The sequence below is a fragment of the Barbatula barbatula genome (genome assembly GCF_947034865.1).
Source record: "Barbatula barbatula genome assembly, chromosome: 22".
Classification (NCBI taxonomy): Eukaryota; Metazoa; Chordata; class Actinopteri; order Cypriniformes; family Nemacheilidae; genus Barbatula; species Barbatula barbatula.
Window position 1 is genome coordinate 7,965,689 of NC_136785.1, and position 20,227 is coordinate 7,985,915.

Sequence of the window (20,227 nt, forward strand, 5' to 3'; positions counted from 1 at the left end):
CCATTTCATTTTTATGGTCATTATCATCGCCATTTAATGAGATCACCAAGATATGGACACCAGAAAGAAAGGATTCGTGCCACGTTTGCTAACTTGATATGGTTATAATAGAGTAAAGACAGGTTCATTTACGTTTTCATTTTAGAGCCGCTGCAAGCAGGACTGTGTCCGTACAGTGACATAAATTGGAGGTTTCTGTCATTAGTGCAGAGAGCGGACGGAAAGCTGAAGACATAATTAATCATCCTGAAGGTCTGGGAATGGAGATGAATAATTCACCGCAGCTCTGCTCCACTCTCCAAAGCAGCCACTGAGAGAACTGTGATTGACAAACCGCCTGCGCGTTTCATAGTACACGCTAAAGACGGCGGAATAGATCCTTTCCACCGATTTCTGTTGTATTTACCAGACGCTATGTGTTGTCATTAGATTTTGATATAAGTCTTTTTTAAGTTTTCTCATTTGAACTACTTTCAAACTGTTGAATAGCACGTATAGACGTATAGTCAAAAAAGATATTCCCCAGGATCCCACAAAATTATCCCAGCAGGCATTGCTCTTGCAGTACCAGTCTCTAGAATGGATAAAATTCAATTCAATTCAATTTAAAAATCTGCACAGAGTAGCGGTGACGTCGCTCCTAATTTTCTGGGGGAATCGGTCCTATCATGGAACTTCATCGTCAAATCCTGCAGGCGAAAATAAAATGTCGTAAAGATTACCTAGACTTTAGGCCTATGCTCTTTGTGATCTCTGTAGGAAACCAGTTTTGTCAAGTCTAAATGCATTTATCTGATATTCTTCTGTCCTGTGGAGTCTTTGCCTCAGGTATTAGGCTTCAGATTACACGGTCTGTTCCCTAAACATTTGATGCCTAATGCACAAAAAAACTGAAAAAGACTTGCTTGATTTAGCGTAGCAAGCTCTGATTTTACTTCCTTTTTACAATTCTCTACATAGTTTCTACAGTTTTGTACTGTGTCTGTGCTACCATGTCTTCCTTTGACAACCTGGTCTCTCTCTTTCTGCCGTGTCCCTGTGTGCTACAGCTGTAGGCTGAAGGATGTTCTCCTCTGTGAAGGCCTATGAGGGGCAGCATTACTCCACCCTCAAGAGGCACTGTCAACAGAGTGGAACGCTGTTTGAGGACCCACTGTTCCCATCTGTGGACGACTCGCTCTTCTACCAGGGGAACAGGATCGGCCATGTGCACTGGAAAAGACCCAGGGTCAGTGCTCAAAACATATACTTTTACATGTATTGATTTAGCGGATGACAAAGGATTGCCATATCAAATAGGCCTGGTTTTCTTGTGTCAGCGAATGCAATGAGACAAGGTATTATAGGTACCTTATATTTCTTTAGTGGTTTCATTAATCTATTAGCCCTGGACCAAAAAAACTGTTATAAGTAGCACTGGTTTATAGCAATAGCCAACGATACATTGTATGGGTCAAAATTATAGATTTTAGTTTTATGCCAAAAATCATTTGGAAATTAAGTAAAGATCATGTTCCATAAAGATATTTGTTAAATTTCTTACCGTTAATATATAAAAACTTTATTTTTGTGAGTGAATGCAGTTAAATCACGAAGAAAAATGGCTGGAAACACGCCTACAAGCCACAAGCTTGCTGCTGCCTGCTCTTTGGGAACTACCCACTCAAGTTTGGTATTTATGTAAAGCTTGGATTTTTTGCTTTCGAGTTCATCTACTCTCCACAACGGCATTACAGCGGTAAGCAAATAGCGATTAAACAAACCTGTTTCTTCTTAGTAACGGCCTGCTACAGCACCTATGGTGGACAACTCTCAATATTTAGATTTTGTGCACCCTCAGATTCCAGATTTTCAAATAGTTGTAGAAAATGGTTCAACATGGAATTTAATGTAAATCATACCAATATACACCTAAGCTTTTGACAATTTCTCCTTTGACTCCTCTAGTTTTGGTGCACTGAAGTATGTGTTCAAACCATAAATCAATGGAAAGCTTATTTATTCAGATGATGTATACATGTCCCGGGTCACACAGGTCCAGGAGCCAACTGGGATTTTGGTTTTGCTTGTTAAATCTACAAAGGTTATAATAATGCACCACTAATGTTACACGGGCTGGTTGCTGGCAGAGAATTTGAGAACACGCCATCCGCTGCATAGATGTGGTGAAAAAGTCTCTTATTGATAAATATGTCAAAGCTGATCAGTAAAATATTGTCGCTAATTCATCCTCAGTTTCATCGATAATTTGTTTTGCTGCCAATCCAAGTCTGAAGGACATGTCAGCCTTCATTCATCGGTCATAGAGTTCGGAAATCCATCATTCGATGGCTCTGAAACTGCAAAACTAAATAACAGTATATATTTTTGTAATTCACAATGTACAGGATAAATACTACACAAACCAAATGTGCAAATTGAAGATACCAAATGCATTTGTGCTTATTAAACATAAAATTGAACACCATTCTACTATAAAACGACATGCACCATGTTGTGTGCCTGGTGGTCACATGAGATTTCTGCAGAACCTCATTGGTTCCATTGAAACGGATAAAACATCTTGACAGCTCTTGATCGTTTTAATGCACTTCATTAGCTGTGAGTGCTTCATGAATGGAACTCTATTTTGAATTAATGACACATCTCAGCTTTTTAAAACAAGTAGCTCTATAACATTTAGAATCCTGTGGTAAAAAAACAGAGGGATGCTGAGAATGTGATACCTCTCCCCTGTGATTGTCTTGCCCAGGGGCATACTAAGTGTCAAGCCTGTCCAAGTCAATTATTCCTTCCTCCCTGCCTCATCTCTGCTGGAATGACGCCCGACCTAGAGTCTTACCCACACAGGCGTTTAGTCAAACACAACAGTGATATGTTCCAGTCCAGGGCGTTTGAATTGCACCCACAGCAGCTCCTGTCACCATTAATCCAGGCTATAATTGAGGCGGTCACTACAATTGTTTCAATCGGTACGGCGGTTCACCGCTGCTTAGCTAAAATCTCCACCCTAGTAATGATGGCAGACCCAGAGCAGTGGGGAGTGTAGGAATAGGATCAAGTGTAAACTGTTGTATGACATTCATTGTTTCCTAATGAAAACCAAAGACTGAATTATCATGCTCAGGATGTTTCTGCATCTCAATGTCTGCTTTTTAGACTCCATAAAGTAATGAAGTAGTGAAGACAGGGTCAGGCTTTTGAAGTTTGATGAGGTTGTTTTCATCTGATTGCCTTTGAGTTTACTTAAAGTAATGAAAAGTCCAACGTGTGTCTTTATCTCAAGCCACCTGCCTCTCATCCTGTTTATTTTTAGACGTTTTTTCATTTGCATTGAAGGTATGGTTTAGAGAGGACCGATGAGAGGATGGAAGTGGGAAATGTAAATTAAACCCATGTCACCCATATAAGCAGATTGTAACATGCACTTTTGCCCTATCCTATCTCAGTTTGTTTTTTATTTTTAAAGCTTTGATTTAAAAAAAATCTAATATTAGAATTTTAAAGTAATAATTCGTATGTAATCTTAACTCTTAAAATAATTCAATTTTTTTTACACAGAAGGGAGAGTTTTTGCGATATATAAATAAAAGATATTAACAAGTCGTAGCACTGCTTATTATAAAAGGGAAAAGTTATTGCTCAATATGCCTGCACTAATGAATGAAGCCAGTAAAAAGAGCCAATCGTCAATTAACACTGACGATTCTATGAGGATGGTATGAAAAGCTGCGTTTCAAACATGGCCGCTGACTGCCCCGACTTCCCTAAAGGGGCTTTGATAAACAACAGAAGTTTTATTTTTGAGTGAACTATCCTGTTAAATCATTGAGGAGACTAATGGTTAAGGGAGCTTGACATGTTTGTCGTCCCTGAACTGAAAAATTAAATGCTTCTGGCTTGCTTGCTTGACGGGTATGAAGACGTTGCCTCAAATCAGACTAAAGTGCAAGCTATTAGTAGCTTTAATGCAGTTCACCACAGCTGCTTCATATTTCTTTGTTTTTCTCCCCTTTGGGCCATCGCTTCTGCTTTTTTAAGTCCTTTAACTAGTTGGAGACAGTTAAATGGGCAATTGCTAGTCATTTATCCATACTGTGGGCTCCTTGGTGTCTGAACTAAGTAGAGTTTGTTTTCATTGCTTCTGTGGCTGCTCTGGCGGTCCTTTCTATCTCAGGATGACATATTCAATATGACTCACACTATGTGTATAAGAGGTGTTGCAAATACATTAATCGCTGTTGCAACACGACAGGAGGGTTTGATCCGTGATATAATGTGCTTGTAATCGTGATTCATTCATTTTGTACTAGACTAGGGCTTGTACAAATGAATTTCATTTGACACGGAAACAAAAAGTGTGAGAACTAAGCTATTTCAAACAGCGACTCCAGTGGCGTAAGGTGTTAAATCTGTATAGCTTGGCACTAATCCACCCCTCGCTGAAAATGCTCTTTAAGCTTTTTTCTATTACCTTACAGATCATAAAGGCATTTGTTTTCAATAAAATTGATTTAAGGGTGGTGGGCTTTAATATCTCAATAAGTGGCCATCACTTTAATAATCTTTATAAATATATTGATTTACAATGTTATAATTGCATTATGTTTAATGCACAACAATACCGAGGTGCAAATAATGTTATCTGCCACTATTTATAAGTAAATAGCATCTAACTACTATTTCTACTTAACTCTAAGAAAATACAACTATTTTCGGTTAGTGTAAATAGCATTTCGCTAAGAAAAGCTGCTATTTTCACTAAGTGTAAACAGAACCAAAAACTTTTGTAAACTTAGTGTAAATATAAGTGAAACTAAGTGAAAATAGCCTTTATTTAATTTAAATATAGCCTTTATTTAATTTAAATATAACCTTTATTTAATTTAAATATAGCCTTTATTTAATTTAAAGGGATTTAATTTTTACCTATATTTAAAGTGATAGTTCACCCCAGAATGAAATGCAAAAGAAAATATTTTGAGAAATGTCTCAGTGGATCTGTGTCATACAATAAAAGTAAATGGGGGCAAGTGGTGTTTGGTTATCCATTCTTAAAGAAATCCTATTTTGTGTTCTGCAGAATGAAGCAACTCATGCAGGTTTGGAATGAGATGAAGATTGTTTTTCCCTCAACAACATTGAACAACAGCTCCTATGTCCTCAACATTCGGATCAAAATTATCTTTGGCAACGACGCGTGTATTTTTATCAGCCACTTTTAAGACAGTAATGCCCTTGGTGCCCTTCCAAGTTGAGTATAGGGTATTGTGATGCATGCTTGAAAATAGATTGTGCCCATAAACTCTGCCATACACATGCGAATGTACTGTATAAAAGACTTTAGCCCCAGGAGAGGTTTTGCCCCTTGGATGCCATTTCGGGCTGTGATTAAAAAGTGTGTGTGTGTTCACATAGTTGGCTGGTGTTCTGAGCTATAACATAAATGACCTTGCTCTTTAATCTGTCAGCTCTCCCACTTCCTCTCAGCACCCATTTACACACACACACACACACACAATACTCCATTATAGCTACAGACGGAAAGCTCTGCGCTGAAATCTCTGGCCTGAACAGAACATTCACCCACCAACAATATCTGTTCTTTCTCCTTACCACTTACTCTGTCTCGGGATCCTTTGTTCCATGGGAGACAATAGACTTGTAAAGATGTTAAGATATTATGTCTGTGTCGAAGCTTTAAAGGTAATCACAAAAAATGTAATTAAAATTAAAACACTAAACACTCTTGAGGTACAGGCTGAGGGATCACACACACTTTATTCCATAATATAGTGAGCTGCGTATTTAAGCAGCTAAAGAAGTAAGATGCTTTTATGATGCTTGCATGTGGTCAAGTTCTAAAGCTGTTAATAATAAATATACAAAGACAATTCCATCATACGTTTGATGTCTGCATTTACATCTTCAAGATGTCTTTTTTGGTTGTTTGCTCATCTTCAATACATCTCTAAGATGTTTCCTGACAGCATATAGACATTTAGTGGATGTCTGTAAAACGTTCATAATCTAGAATGTTAATCTAAAATATTCCTCAATTGTTTTTGCATAGCATGTTGAATGTTTTTCGAGATCTTTAGACCTTTAGCTGATATCTTAGAGACGTACCTCTGTGCTATCTGGAGAAGTGCCCCGATAGCACACTCACATCTGCCAGACGTCTATTTAATGAAAGCATTTACATCTGCAAGATTTAGTTTTTTTGCTCATCTGCAATACGTCTCTGAGACGTCTGCTGTCAGACGTCGAATATGTTTCTGATTTAGAATGCATGTAAAACTTATCAGATGTTTTCACACAGCAGATGTTTTAAAGATCTTAAGTATACATCTTACAGATGTACCCGTACTATCTGGGTGGGCGAGAAATGAGAGAAATGTTGATTCTAAATATATTAATATGTTAGTTAGTCACAAAAGTATTATTTTACCCAGTGTATGTTTTGCGTATTTGAGCACTGCGCCATTACTTTAGCAATATACGACTGTATTGAAATCAGTTATCACAAGTGCTTTGTATTATGTACAGAGTGTCTATGTTCCACATCAGTCGTGTCTGAGGTTTCATTGAAAACAGAATTTGATAGACCAGTGTTTTATTGATTGTTCTGAAGTCAGAAAGCTGTCGAAAGTAAATATGCTAGATTCAATGCTGCTCACTTTTTTTAATCAAAAATCTAAATCTAAAAGCACTGTCTGAGCTAAGAAACATGCAAACTTATATTTATTCAGTTCAATGGAACTTAAAATGGCCTTGCATTTGTTCACCGAGGACAGCACCTTTCGCCAATTCTCCATACCGAACCGAATTTGTATTCCTGTCAGTTTCAATCAAACTTCGACCAAATAACTTTCTATAATGACTGTAGCTGAGGTAATATCAGGTGTGATGGAAAGTCTGTCGTGCCTTGAGATTGTTTTTTGTTTGTGGTCTGCATATAAAGCACGATACTGAATTTCATTGTTATCTCGTAAGGGTTTCTGGGCTCTTGAATATATTGTCTCCTGCGATGTGTGGAACATGTTTAGATTCATGAATTTGACATCATCATTTGATTGAGTTGTTGGGAGGATGAGAGAGACAGCCGGCGTTGACAGAAATAAATGTGGATCTGTGTAGAAACGCATGTCTAAGTAGAAAGGAGAGTCCTCACTTGACAACCGATGCAAAGAATTTCAGATAGCAGAATGTCAGAGTTGAGAGAATATGTGATCCTGGTTATCCCTTGACATCTTTCCAGAATCCCACTCTAAGCCTTTTTGAGTCTTCTTATAAATGTATCACAAGTTCAACTATTTATTTATTTACAGAGGCTCTGGCTGCCACAGAGTCAGGTGTAATATGTCTGAACAACTTATTCTTTTCATTCAGAATCGTACTGTGCGTAAAAAATCCCTCCAAAGGTTTGTTAGGTGCATTCAGAATGGCTTATAAAAGCTTTCAGTCTTTTCCAGGGCTCATTTGAGATGGATCCTCTGAGAGGTTGCGAACACTAAGGCTAAATGAGCTATAGCATGTGAGTCGTCTGTTACTCCCTTCTGCCACAATGACTGTGCCTACTGTATGTCAGCTGACCAAAAATATGACTCTCTCTCTTTCTGTCAGTTTCCCTTGCTCGCTCTCCCTCGTGTGCTTTCTGGGATGTGTGTCCCTGCGGTTGAGATGGGGTCAGCGCAGAGGTGTGCAAGATGTTGTCAGAGCAGCAGAGAGCTTTAAGATTTATTACAGCTTTCAGGACTGCACTGTTTCAGCCAAATGTAAAATGTTATTATATTAATTTAAAAGGCATTGAATTGCTTCTGTTTGCTATTATTGTTAATGTTTTCGTAACATGGTAACACTACGATATTCTTTCAAGTACCTTGCTTGGAATACCTAATACATGGTATACAAATATTATTTATTCAGCAACATATGCGAGCACCGTGGTATTAGTATCACTGTATTGCTGCCTTATAAGTATTAATCTATCACAATGGCATCTAGTAGTTATGTCTATAGGTCATGTATACCAGATACGTGTTTTTCGGTATGCATTCTTGCAGTTAAGAGGTATTTTATATTCTTTGGTTGGCTTCATCCCTGACCATTTCATGCTGGCAGTAAAGCTTGGTTTTCTTACCCCAGGTGCATGTTCGCTATTCACACCATTCCTCTAGTTTCTCACCAATATTCACTATATTTTCTCCTTCAGGAACTGTGTGATGATCCTCACTTGTTTGTGGATGGGATCAGTGCTCATGACCTGCACCAAGGGCAGCTGGGAAACTGCTGGTTCGTGGCGGCTTGCACTAGCTTGGCTTCGCGAGAGTCACTGTGGCAGAAAGTAAGTGCAGTGTGTATATCTATCCGACGTTCTCTCTAAGGTTTGCACCTCTGATGTTGATCCTGCACAGACTGAAAAACAAATCAGTGAAAATATATGTGTGGAAAATTATACATTAAGATTTTGTATCCTTGTATCCGCATCAGGGCACGAGGTCTTTTCCCTCTGCCTGGGGATACATTTCCTCTCCCCTAGAAACACGCATCATCATGAAGGACTGACTCATGGGGCCTATGTGACTCCTCTCTCCCGTCCTGTAATTTGTTTTGCTGACAAGCTCGGCATTTATAAATGAGGACCTGGGCTACTGTCCATGCCCGGTACACTTTTGAAAAACACCTTTCATTGTAACCTATAGCAACATTCACATACCAACCCCAATGTGTATATGAACCTATGTTATTTCCCAGAAAAATAATTACATTTGCATACATTTATTGTTACTTTATTTAGGGTCTTTATTTAAATGCATAATAATAATGAGAACAGGCGTAATTGTGTCATGATGCCTCAACTAGTCTTACTTTTCTAGTCTTGTGGCATGATCGTGACAGTCCCACATGTTTTGTGTGGAAGCACATGGCCATTGTTTGTTATGATGTGCCATGTGCTCTCCTGTCGTGTCTTAACCTCTCCACCTGCATAGTGTAGTTATCCCTTGTTATCTCCCCTATTTAGTGCCCTTGTGTTTGCTGTCCTGTGCCGTTTCGTTTTGGTTGCTTTTCTCTACCTAGTTGTTATACTTACCTCCTGTCCTAGTTCTGAATTCCCAGAAAAGTAGTTCTTGAAAAGTATTTAGTTTTGTTATCCTGGATTATTTAGTTTTTGGCCCCTCATGGGAATTGTTTGTTTCATAAAGTTGAGTGTTTACACCTGCCGCCTTTGGGTTCTCCTTCTGGGCTCACCGCCCTGACAAATTGTCCTTAACATAATGTCACAGTGCAAACATTAAATAAAGGCAGACTTTCTGTATGTCAAATAAAAAAATGTAAACATACTATGACAGGTTTTGTTATATTCATTGTATTATATTCATTAGTTTCACTTTAGTAGTAGTATTTTAAACGTGCTTGTTAAACCTCAGAAAGTGCCCTCAATCCTACCTTTTTTGACCAGTTTGTTAGCGAACTACACGCACAGACACAGGGGATGAACGTCAGCTGAATAGAAATGTTCAAGATGAGGATGTTGTTAGACCTGACAGCTGAGGGCTTCTTGCACGGGTTCCTTGTTATTTCTTGTCGTATGAACTGTCTGGTTGAATTAAGGCTTGTTATCCACATTCTGACCTTCTCACCTGGCTTTGTGCTGATATCTTCTGCAATGTGAGTCCTCACTTTCTGAGAGCACCTTGTTTCATAGCCGGGGTTTCTGTTATGATGACTTGTTGCTCGTAGCAAACATTAATGATAAGATGATGGTTTCTCAAAGAGGAAATCTAAGACGGCATTCATCTGTTGGCTGAAGATGATTCTGTTAGATGTGAACAGAGCTGTGGGCCACCATGTCACATCACCCCGCAGAGATAATCGACCTGCTCCTCTTGGAACAATTACCACAGAGGTGTACTTGAAATCTAATCTCTGCGCTGTCCCGGAGGACTCGGTCAAGATGAAAGAGATTTAGTTCTCCTGTACAGCGTCCAAATCACCCCAGTGTCCTATCCAACAGCAGTCTTTGACATTCAGCAAAAGACCTGCCTTGCAGGAATGCATGGGTCAGCTTTTTACTCCTGAATTTTAATGATTTAAAATTATAGCACTGACCTGAACATGATCGATTCGAAATAACACAAAACAATATTATGCTTTTTTGGTTGGTATTTTGTTGCTCTCCTTGCAATTTACACTCTTGAAGCAATGCCGCAAACACTCAATGGGTTTTTCAGACGTTAATGATTTTTGTTATTTTTATATTTTCAAATCAAATTTTGCAAAGCTTTTTAACCTGCCATTTAATGTTTTGTATAGGGAACCACTCCCTTTAGCTAACAGATTCTATATTTTACTGTAAGGTTACTTTCAGTTTATATTGTATTTTTTTCCTATGTCTCTCTCTAGGTTATCCCAGACTGGAAAGAACAGGAATGGGATACTGAGAGGTCAGACTCCTATGCTGGAATATTCCACTTCCGCTTCTGGCGGTTTGGGGATTGGGTGGATGTGGTGATAGATGACCGCCTCCCCACCGTGGACAATCAGCTGGTGTACTGCCATTCAAATGACAGCAATGAGTTCTGGAGTGCCCTTGTGGAAAAAGCATATGCCAAGTAAGCAGTTCGTCTATTAGACAATTTGTGTCCATACGGAAACATACACCAAACACATGTCGCACTACAAACCTGTAATAAATGCCTTCTATGGTAAGATAATATAATAAAGATTATATACTGTAGTAATGGAAAGTTCTTTGTTATGCCTTTGAAGAGTTTATGGTTGTTATGAAGCGCTTGATGGTGGAAACACAGCTGATGCTTTAGTGGACTTTACTGGTGGAGTATCGGAGCCTATGGACCTGTTGGAGGGCCAGTTTGCTCAGGACGAAGTTGCCAGGAACCAGCTGTTTGAGAGAGTGCTTAAGGTCCATAACAGAGATGGTCTCATCAGTTGCTCTATCAGGGTAAGGTGTATACCATACTCCTTTACAAAATCTTTGAATATATTTCAATTTCTATGTTTTTGTGTCTACAATGTCCAGGGAATTTGCTGCTTATATTATCAGTTAGCATGCGAAACACGTCTGTCAAAGTTAGTATTCAGACACAATTCCATATGCTACAGTTTTTCTTGATTTCTTCCACACATTTCTTGAAATTATGCTTCGTATTCTCAAAACAGTAAACATAAATCCATAACCTCTCACCCACTTCCGCAAACATCCCATTTTCAGGACAAAATGAAGCTCTCTTCTCAAAACCATTCATACTTGCTAACACCCAAACTTTTTGACACACAAGCCCATTAGTCTTATGCTGATTATTATTATGATTATTAAAATGCTTCATTTTACACATTCTCAAACACCTATCAGAGACCTACATTGTCTATGAAGGGAATCCCTTTTAACAGCAGCTCTTTAATTCAAGCAAATTGTCTGGGGATCATAACAAAGACAGATTCATAAAGTTACACCATAAATCCACTGCTTGCTTTGAACCATTGTTCTTATGTGGAGGCCATATGAATAACTTTGCATTGGTTTAGAAAATGCTGCAATGGGAATGCCTAACAGTTATAAATCCCCTTATAAATCCACAGCTCAGCCTCTTCAACATTCCAGTGTAATTGCTCTCCGTCCTTCCTCCCAACCTAATAGTGATTATGCTGACAGAATTATTCATGTTACACAAGCCTGTGCATATCATCAGATTGATTCTAGCAGCTCTCTCCTTACTGGAGTGTGATGAATGGGCGTGGGCTTGTCTACTAGCTTATTAACATCACCAGATTTGACTGTACCACGAAATTGTCTGCATTTTTCAAAATCGATAATTTACAAGTAAAGCATGCGTTTACATTTGAATCAGGGCAATCGAATTAGGGTGCAATGCTGTTTGCTTATGCTTTTGGGAGCAATCTGGTGCAATTAACTGGATTTTGACTTTGTTGCAGGCGACCACTGTGGAGGATATGGAGGCTAGACTAGACTGTGGACTGGTTAAAGGCCATGCCTATGCAGTGACCGATGTTCGCAAGGTCCGCCTGGGACATGGCCTGCTAGCCTACTTCAAGTCAGAGAAGCTCCACATGATCCGCATGAGGAACCCCTGGGGGGAGAAAGAGTGGAGCGGACCCTGGAGTGATAGGTGAGTCTGCCCTCTCCTGGATTAGAGGTTAAAAAAATAATAATAATTCTGAAAAATTATTAATTCTGAATGAATTCTCGCCCAAAAATAATAATTCTGTCATCATTTATACACCCTCATGTCATTCGGAACCTGTAAATGACTCTTTCTTCTGTCAAACTCAAAAGAAGATATTTTGAGAAATGCCTCCGGTTTTGTGTCCATGCGACGGAAGTCAATGGGATCCAATGATGTTTGCTTTCTATCAAAAAATTGTTTTGTTCCGCAGAAGAAAAAAGGTCATACAGGTTTGGAATAACATGAGGGTCAGTAAATGATGAAATAATTGATGCATTGCGAGCAGTATTCACATGCAGTAGTGATTTGTTTTTTCCACACGCTGCCTGCAAATTTGTTATATATCCTGAAAGACTAGAAAATGCCATTTCTATCTTTCCCTCTTGAGATGATTTCAGTATAAATAACACATATCCGAAGTGTCTGTTCTTATCGCCGGCTGGTGTAAAATTGAGATATCAAGCCAGGCAGGCTGGTGTAAAATAAGATGCTGCTTTGATTGAAATAGAGAGGTCTAGGGGTGTTCAGACATTCACCTCCTCTCATTTAAATAACTGCGCTTTTGTGTGATGTCTCTAAATATCCGCCACTGGAGGAAAGAGTGTGAGATTAAAACATGAAAGAATGAAATCTTGACGTTCCTTCGCCTTGCTGTTACTCTCTTCTTCAGTCTGTCACAGTTATAGCTGGGTTATATTGGTCTTTGAAATATCTACTTTTTCTTTGTATTTATGATTTATTCAGTGCTTGATTATACATTTTTACTGTACTTTGTTAACTGCTCCATTTCTGTCACGACATTGTAGAAAACTATTTTTCTGGTGTGATTTTCATAGTGTGTTGTCTCACAATGAGTGATTTTGTTTGTGTCATAGCTCAGAAGAGTGGAAGAAGGTGAGCAAGAGCGAGAGAGAGAGGCTGGGTGTCACTGTTCAGGATGATGGGGAGTTTTGGTGAGGTTTATTTACTAAAAATAATTTAATATTTTGTGCTATTCTTTTTTAAATCCTTCCATATATGAACATGTTTTAGTTTATTTCCTGGTTAAAATTAGTTTCAAAATTTTGTGTGCTTTTGGATCTTTCTCCATTTCTCATGCTATTCTGTTTCCCCATTTGCTTTCAACCACCACCAGGATGAACTTTGAAGACTTCTGTCACTACTTTACCGACCTGATCCTGTGCCGACTGATAAACACATCCTATTTGAGTATTCACAAGACCTGGGAGGAGGAGGTGATGAGGGGTTCTTGGATCCATCGAGACGACCCCCTTCGCAACCGCGCCGGAGGCTGTATCAACCATAAAGCCACTTTTCTGCAAAACCCACAGGTCAGTGTGTCTGAGTACTGTATGTGTATCGAGTTGTAAAATGCTGTTTCTGGGAATTTGAATCCCTTCGTTTTTTTGTCTTCAGTATGTTTTTGATGTGAGAAAAGTGGAAGACGAGGTGCTGATCTGCCTGCAGCAGCAGGAGCGCAGAGCTACTCCGAAAGAAGGGAAAGGCGAGAACTTGGCCATTGGATTTGACATCCATAGGGTACAGAATTAAACAACGACATTTGCTTCAGACCCAATTCCACACATAAATCCTGTTCAATCACCCTTTTTAACAAATTAACCATATCGGCTCTTCACACAATAAACAGCGTATTGTCTTTTATCCATATTGTTATCCATTTTTTACCTTTTTGTTTTCGTTTAAACAGCAGCTGTAAATAGGCTGTATCTACTCAAATAAGACACTCTTTCATTTCAGCTCTTTTCTAATTTGGCTGTATCATTTAACATCATGTAACTCAGCACATTAACCTAACAACTGCCTGCTGAATATAGTAAGAAATTATAAGTATGTTAAAATATAAAATACAAAAATATATGTATTTTACCCATGTACTGATCAAGCCTTTTCTGACCACTAGGTGGAGTTGAATAGGAAATACAGAATGCACTCAGCCCAGCAGAAGGTTGCCGGTTCAATCTACATCAACTCTCGCTGTGTGTTTCTAAGAAAAGAGCTAAAGGAGGGACGTTACGTCATCATCCCCACAACTTTTGACCCCTGTCAACAAGGAGGGTTCCTGCTCCGTGTCTTCACTGATGTGCCTTCAGACTGCAAGTAAAGTGGCTTCCAGTCATGAAGAAATGTCTCTTTATGCGTTCTAAGTGTGAACCACCTCACGAATAGTGCATGTTGTCTGTAGTCACCTCTGTTTTTGTCTATTTCCACTGATAGTCTCCGAGAAAAAATATGTTTGTTGATTGTGTTTTAACAGAGAGTTAACTCTGGACGAGCCTCCACAGACATGCTGGACGGGCATGTGTGGTTACCCTCAGCTGGTCACACAGGTGCATGTGTTAAGTGCCGAGGGCCTTCAGGGCCAAGACTCCAATGGAGGTATATATAGAGGACTATCACTATATAAGATTAATAGAGCAGAATGTATATTTGGAGTGACTTCACCCTTATTTCCTTCCCCTTTATGAAAATGTAAGAAATATTAAATATTGCTATTATATATAAGTGTCTTTATTTTGTGTTTTTTGTTTCATGTTAAATTGTAACTCATTTATTTGTAATAAATATAATATAACCGACAGATTTTTCTTCTTCAGCCTCTGACCCGTACGTGATCATTACATGTGAGGGGGAGAAGGTCCGCTCTCCCGTGCACAAAGACACACGAAGCCCGAATTTTGACATAAAGGGAATTTTCTACCGCAAAAAGCCTAAGGAGGGAATTCACATAGAGGTAAGATGGAAGTATGTAATTACATCTCTTCTTCCTACTGTCATTTCCACCTAACTTTAAAGATCTCCTTCCCTTTAACGGTCATTCCGTTCCTCTTACCGTATTTCTGCTTTTCTTTCTTTCTTCTGCTTGACATCTTTTCTCTGGCTACTCTGTGATGAATTCAGATCTACAATAAGAATGTCATTGTTGACACTTTCCTGGGTCAGGTGACCCTCTTTAGTGACCCTAACGACCGGCAAGAGCAGCACTCAGTCTACCTTAAAGACAAGGGCAGTCGCCAAGACAACAACCTTCCGGGCACGCTGACTGTGCGTGTTATCACCTGCACTACTTTAACCAACATTTGATTATTAACTAAACGTGACCTCACGCCACCGTTTCACACACTCTGCCTAGGTTCCTCATCACTTCTCACATTACCCACAATGCCTTGTGTGAACCAGATTTGTTTTTCTTGGTTTACCCATAATATTTAATTATTTTATTATAGACCACTTTGGTTTCCCTTGAAAAATGGAAACAATGCTGATCCTGTTTCAGTTTTTTCACACTTCACAAACGTTTGAAGAGAATACAATCAACAGAACATTTATAACCAAATTATAATACCAATGTTTAATTACATAGGTAAGAAACTAAAATAAAATCTTAAACAGGAAGACTTTCTGCCTTCTTGTAAACCAGTGTTTACATCTTGCGAAATGGTCTTTAGTATTACTTTCATGCTGTTCTAAACATATATGCTGTCCTATTTTCCTCAAGAGGTAAATTTGGAATAATCTTTACACATTTTTTCCAAAAACCTGAAAAAAAGCATTACAAAATACCTTGAAATTAGAGACTTTTGCACTATATAAGTCATTTCAGTCCGTACGAAACATATAAAAAAGAAGTCAATATTCACTGATAATCTTTCCCTACATTGATCTGATAACTCAAGCATTGCATCATTGAATCATACAACTGATTCATTCACATCTATGAATCATTGTTCATTTCAAGCCGGTTCTTTTCATTGATGTGATTCACAAAGAGTGAAGACTTGCTTTGTTTGGACTTGTTCTCCATATAAAACCTCAAAACGACGAACATAATGTGCGTATTCAGATTCATTTTATGGTGCTTTTACAGCGCATTGTTGTCTATTCTGGTTGTCTGTGTATAGATTCAGCAGCAATCAAACAACAAACAGCATCTGGACTTGTAAAAACGTAAATCATTTAATAACGTACGTCTTACCTTTTAAAGTACCAAGTCATGACCGGATCCTCTACTAAAGGGCTATGCGTTGTATTTGCATGAGCAGCTGAAGGTGGTCTAAGATAGAAGTAGAAACTTGAGTCCTAGTCTCATGATCGACCACAGTTTCACCTGCCAGGCCACCTCAGTGAAGTCAACTCGGCTCTGGCTTATGGCACAATGTCTTTTTCCATCCCTCCTCTCGTAAACACATTCAGTCATCACGTATCCAATCACTGTGCCCATTCACACAGTTTGCAAGATGTGGATTGATGTGGAGAATCATTGACATGATAACATTGACCCTGTTGAATCTCAAAACATGATTCCAGCCACCGCTGGACCACACCCAGATGCATCTTTGGATTCTCCGCATCACGTTGCTTAGCAACAGAAGTGTGAAGCCTACTGGAGCACAGAAATTAGTTTTTCCCAGTAGCGGAGGGCCACCCAGACTATCTGCAGTGCTATTTTCACAGTGACGCAGACAGGGATTGATTGACGTACTGTAATAACAATGCCGGTGTAGTTTGATAAACATTTCACCTTTATCTTGCGGTTGATTCAGTGTGGGTGCGTGTTAGGGTGACCAGATGTCCCGATAAATCCAGAAGTGTTTAGCTGTGGTTACAGCAGAAGATGGTGTGTAGCCTTAAAAAAAAGGTGAGTTGGGGAGTTTTTTTGTTCTTTGATAGAATGAGGGGAACTTTATACCTATTATAACTAATATAACTTTATACCTATAACTGTTGCCCCCTCTTTACAATATCGAGAGGCAGAACATTTGTCATGAGCCCACAAGACAAATTTTTCTGCCTGTGAAATTATTTTTTATCATGGTCATCTTGTCACCCTGAGAGTGTGTGTGATCCAATATAGAATTAGGAGTTTATGCATGTGTAAATCAAAGGGAAAACTTTATCACTCTTAGGGGTGCCTATGGGATCAAGAGCAGATCTTTGGACCTGCAGATATTCTCTGGCTTTACCTCACTCTTGCTCTGAGGATTGTAAGACTTTTTATGTTTTTATGTCTTAATTACTTTTGATTCAGACTCTGGCCAAACAGCATGTGCCATGTTTAAGAACTGCTGCACGATTCTCTTGACTTTTCTTGATGATGATGAACTACAGACACATGGTGAATGTGATCACCAGGTTCGTTTCTAATGGTTACTTCATCAGAAACTGCTACTGAACTGTTTGTACACTACAATGTCCTGTTTATGCTTCATGACAAGATTTCAATTACCATTTTTGGCAAAGACATCAGTATTTTTTAATGGTTTAATATGTTATAGCATCCCCAAAGGCGTTGCCAGCATTTTAGAAGTGTGACAGAAATGTCAAGTTACACTTGAAATGCTGGGGATCCATTTATTTAAGACATTGAGGGCGGTTCCCACTGGCATCCATCAATGTGTCTTTAACTTTTTTATTTGTTTATTTGAATGTCAGGTGCACTGAAAATCTTTTTTTGTATTTTGTGTCACTTTGTTTTAAGTTTTTTGTTTTAAGTTGTCTTCGCATTCTTAAACTTTGTTCCACTGTTGTTGCTGTTGTGACGGCCAAACGAAATAAGTGTTACCAGAAGCCTGTTTTTCAAAAATGTTTTTTTGCATCAAAAATGTAGCATAAGAATCTCTAATGGTTATATGAAAAATGCTGTTAATGTTAAAATGTTTCTGAGACTGAGCCACTTACCCAGAGAGAGAGAGAGAGCTAGAAAGCTGCAATGCCAATCAGATGAACAGTGTTGAATGACAAGAATTATTTAAGAAACGATCATGCCCACCAGATGTGGCCCACACTACTTGATTTTCTTTAGGGATGAGTGAAGCTTTTACTTTGACTTTATTAGATTTGTTAATAATTGAATTGACGTTCTCAACCAATAGTCATTCTTTTACATCTCTTTTGCATGGACAGGGCAGGTGATGATGGGTAAATAAGGGAGTCAAAAAGTGCTATTTTATTCATAGTGTAATGAATTAAAACAATTCAATTGCCTTTTTGGCTAACCAGTGTTTGCTTTTTGGACAAAAGAGAAAGCAGCTGAATGAAATAAAACAGCAGTAATAATTAAATAAATAAGCAAAAATAGCCTTAAATTGGTTTCTTTTTAGCCTTGGAAGACAACTTTGTTATTCCACCTTTCTTTTCTCTTGTTTGTTTTTATTTGATGTTTATTCTGTATGTATATTTTTGCTAATTAAGAACCCTGTGAGAGATGCCAACGTACCAGATTGAGCCATATGCATTTCCAGATATGTTTTCTCTCTATTTTGCCAAATAACAAGTTATTAATAAGTGTTCTCATGCCTTTAATGCTAAACAAATTCTGTTTTGTTTTTATCCTGTTTGTTTGTTCTCTTTAATAATGTGTGAACATTTTAAATTTTTCTGAAATCAAAAAACTAAAATTATCTTAAAAGGTTTATCCAAATAGTGATGCATACTGCAGATTAAACTCCAGATTTCAAGCATTTGCAGCCTGAATCTGGATCTCAATGCTGCGGCCATATGTATTGTTTGTTTACACAGCAAAATTATTTTACGTCTGACACTGTTTGCATAGATAATGCAATGTATGAAAAACACACATTTGCACAGGTTTGTTGTAATCCCAAATTTACGAGTGCATACCTTTGCATAATGTTCCTTAATTACATGTTATTTCTTAGGTTCTCCATGCATTATGGCATTAAAGTCTTTAAAGTGCTTGGAATCACAAGACAAACTCAAATCCTCTCTTAACCACTGATATACAGTACGTGATCACATTAAATGACATTCCCAGGTGTTTCTAGCAGCCTGTGATCAATGACATGGCGTAATTTGCTAAAATGTGATGTACTGGCCTTGATTGCTGCATGTACTTTACCTGAGTGAACCTCTCTTTTCCGACATAAGCCGTCACAAATGCTTTCTCTAAGCATCTTGATTGAGTACAGCCTTAAGAACCAGCGAATGCTTGTGAAGAGAGTCAATTCTATCTCTCTTTGTCGTTTTTTGGACAAGGGACATACATCCAGAGATTGAGCTTGTGATACTCTTGTATTTTTTCTGCTGATGTTGAACTTTAAACTGGCATATATATGAGTATTCAAATATCTTGCATGGTATCATTCTATGAAACTTAGATGCTATTATCTTTATAATGAGTATCTTTTGTCAGCATTTTATACACATTTGTTTACTGTTTTATATCTAGCCATTGAATCTTGTGTTTAAAAAAACAAACAAACAGACGGACAGACAGACTGACTGAAAAAATATACTGTATCTTTATTGATTGTAGGATTTCTGTATCTTATCTCTGTTTAAATCTGTAAAATTGTGTGTGTATGTCTCTCTTGGGTTACACTGTGGTTATTTGATGTACTTATTTGAAGAACTCTTTTTCTTTTGTATTTTGTCAACTTGTGGCATGACTTTGAAATAAAAGATTGAAATTGTTGCTGCAGTTTCTTCATGAAAAGTTTCTCAGTTAATTTAAGAGTATGTTAAAGGAACAGTTCATTCAAAATAAAACTTCTGTCATTATGTATTTACTTTTAAATTATTTTTGACCCGTAACTAAGTTTTTTATTTCTATGGAGCTAAAAAAGAGCTGTTCTGAAAAGTGTTGATGCCATTTTTTTCCCAACTTGAGCATCAACCAGGTACACCATTTGTAGGTGAAGATTTTCGTCAATCATGAGAACAGTATTATCAGTGTATTTTTGATCGTTCTGGTTGGTTATTTATAGCTACTGTATGTGTACTTTGGAATTATGCCATTTCCTTTTAAATGCTATTTAATCGACTACACCCAGCCTCCTTTTATACTGTAGATACAAAAACTTGACCTTTCCTATACCCAGTTTGCAAGGAAAATGGAGACCAAAAGAGAAACAGGAAAGTAGTGACCATGTACCAGCAGACCTTTGTGTCAAGCCCCTCCCTCTCCCACAGTGACCGCTTGCTGCTTAACCCCACCCCCCTTTAATCTGGATCAGCAGGAAACACTAACTGTTGCCACT

General features: G+C 38.2%; 1 protein-coding gene across 1 annotated transcript; it reads left to right on the top strand.

Moving 5' to 3' along the window:
* Positions 1 to 1,063: 1,063 nt before the first annotated feature.
* Positions 1,064 to 15,311, top strand: capn5b (calpain 5b; the record flags this gene model as incomplete). Its single annotated transcript, XM_079487087.1, has 12 exons — positions 1,064 to 1,228; positions 8,216 to 8,347; positions 10,408 to 10,616; positions 10,774 to 10,966; positions 11,959 to 12,152; positions 13,085 to 13,162; positions 13,345 to 13,540; positions 13,626 to 13,748; positions 14,131 to 14,327; positions 14,485 to 14,606; positions 14,825 to 14,961; positions 15,129 to 15,311. 12 exons carry the CDS (start codon positions 1,064 to 1,066, stop codon positions 15,309 to 15,311), a joined length of 1,929 nt encoding a protein of 642 aa, XP_079343213.1.
* Between the last annotated feature and the right edge of the window lie 4,916 nt (positions 15,312 to 20,227).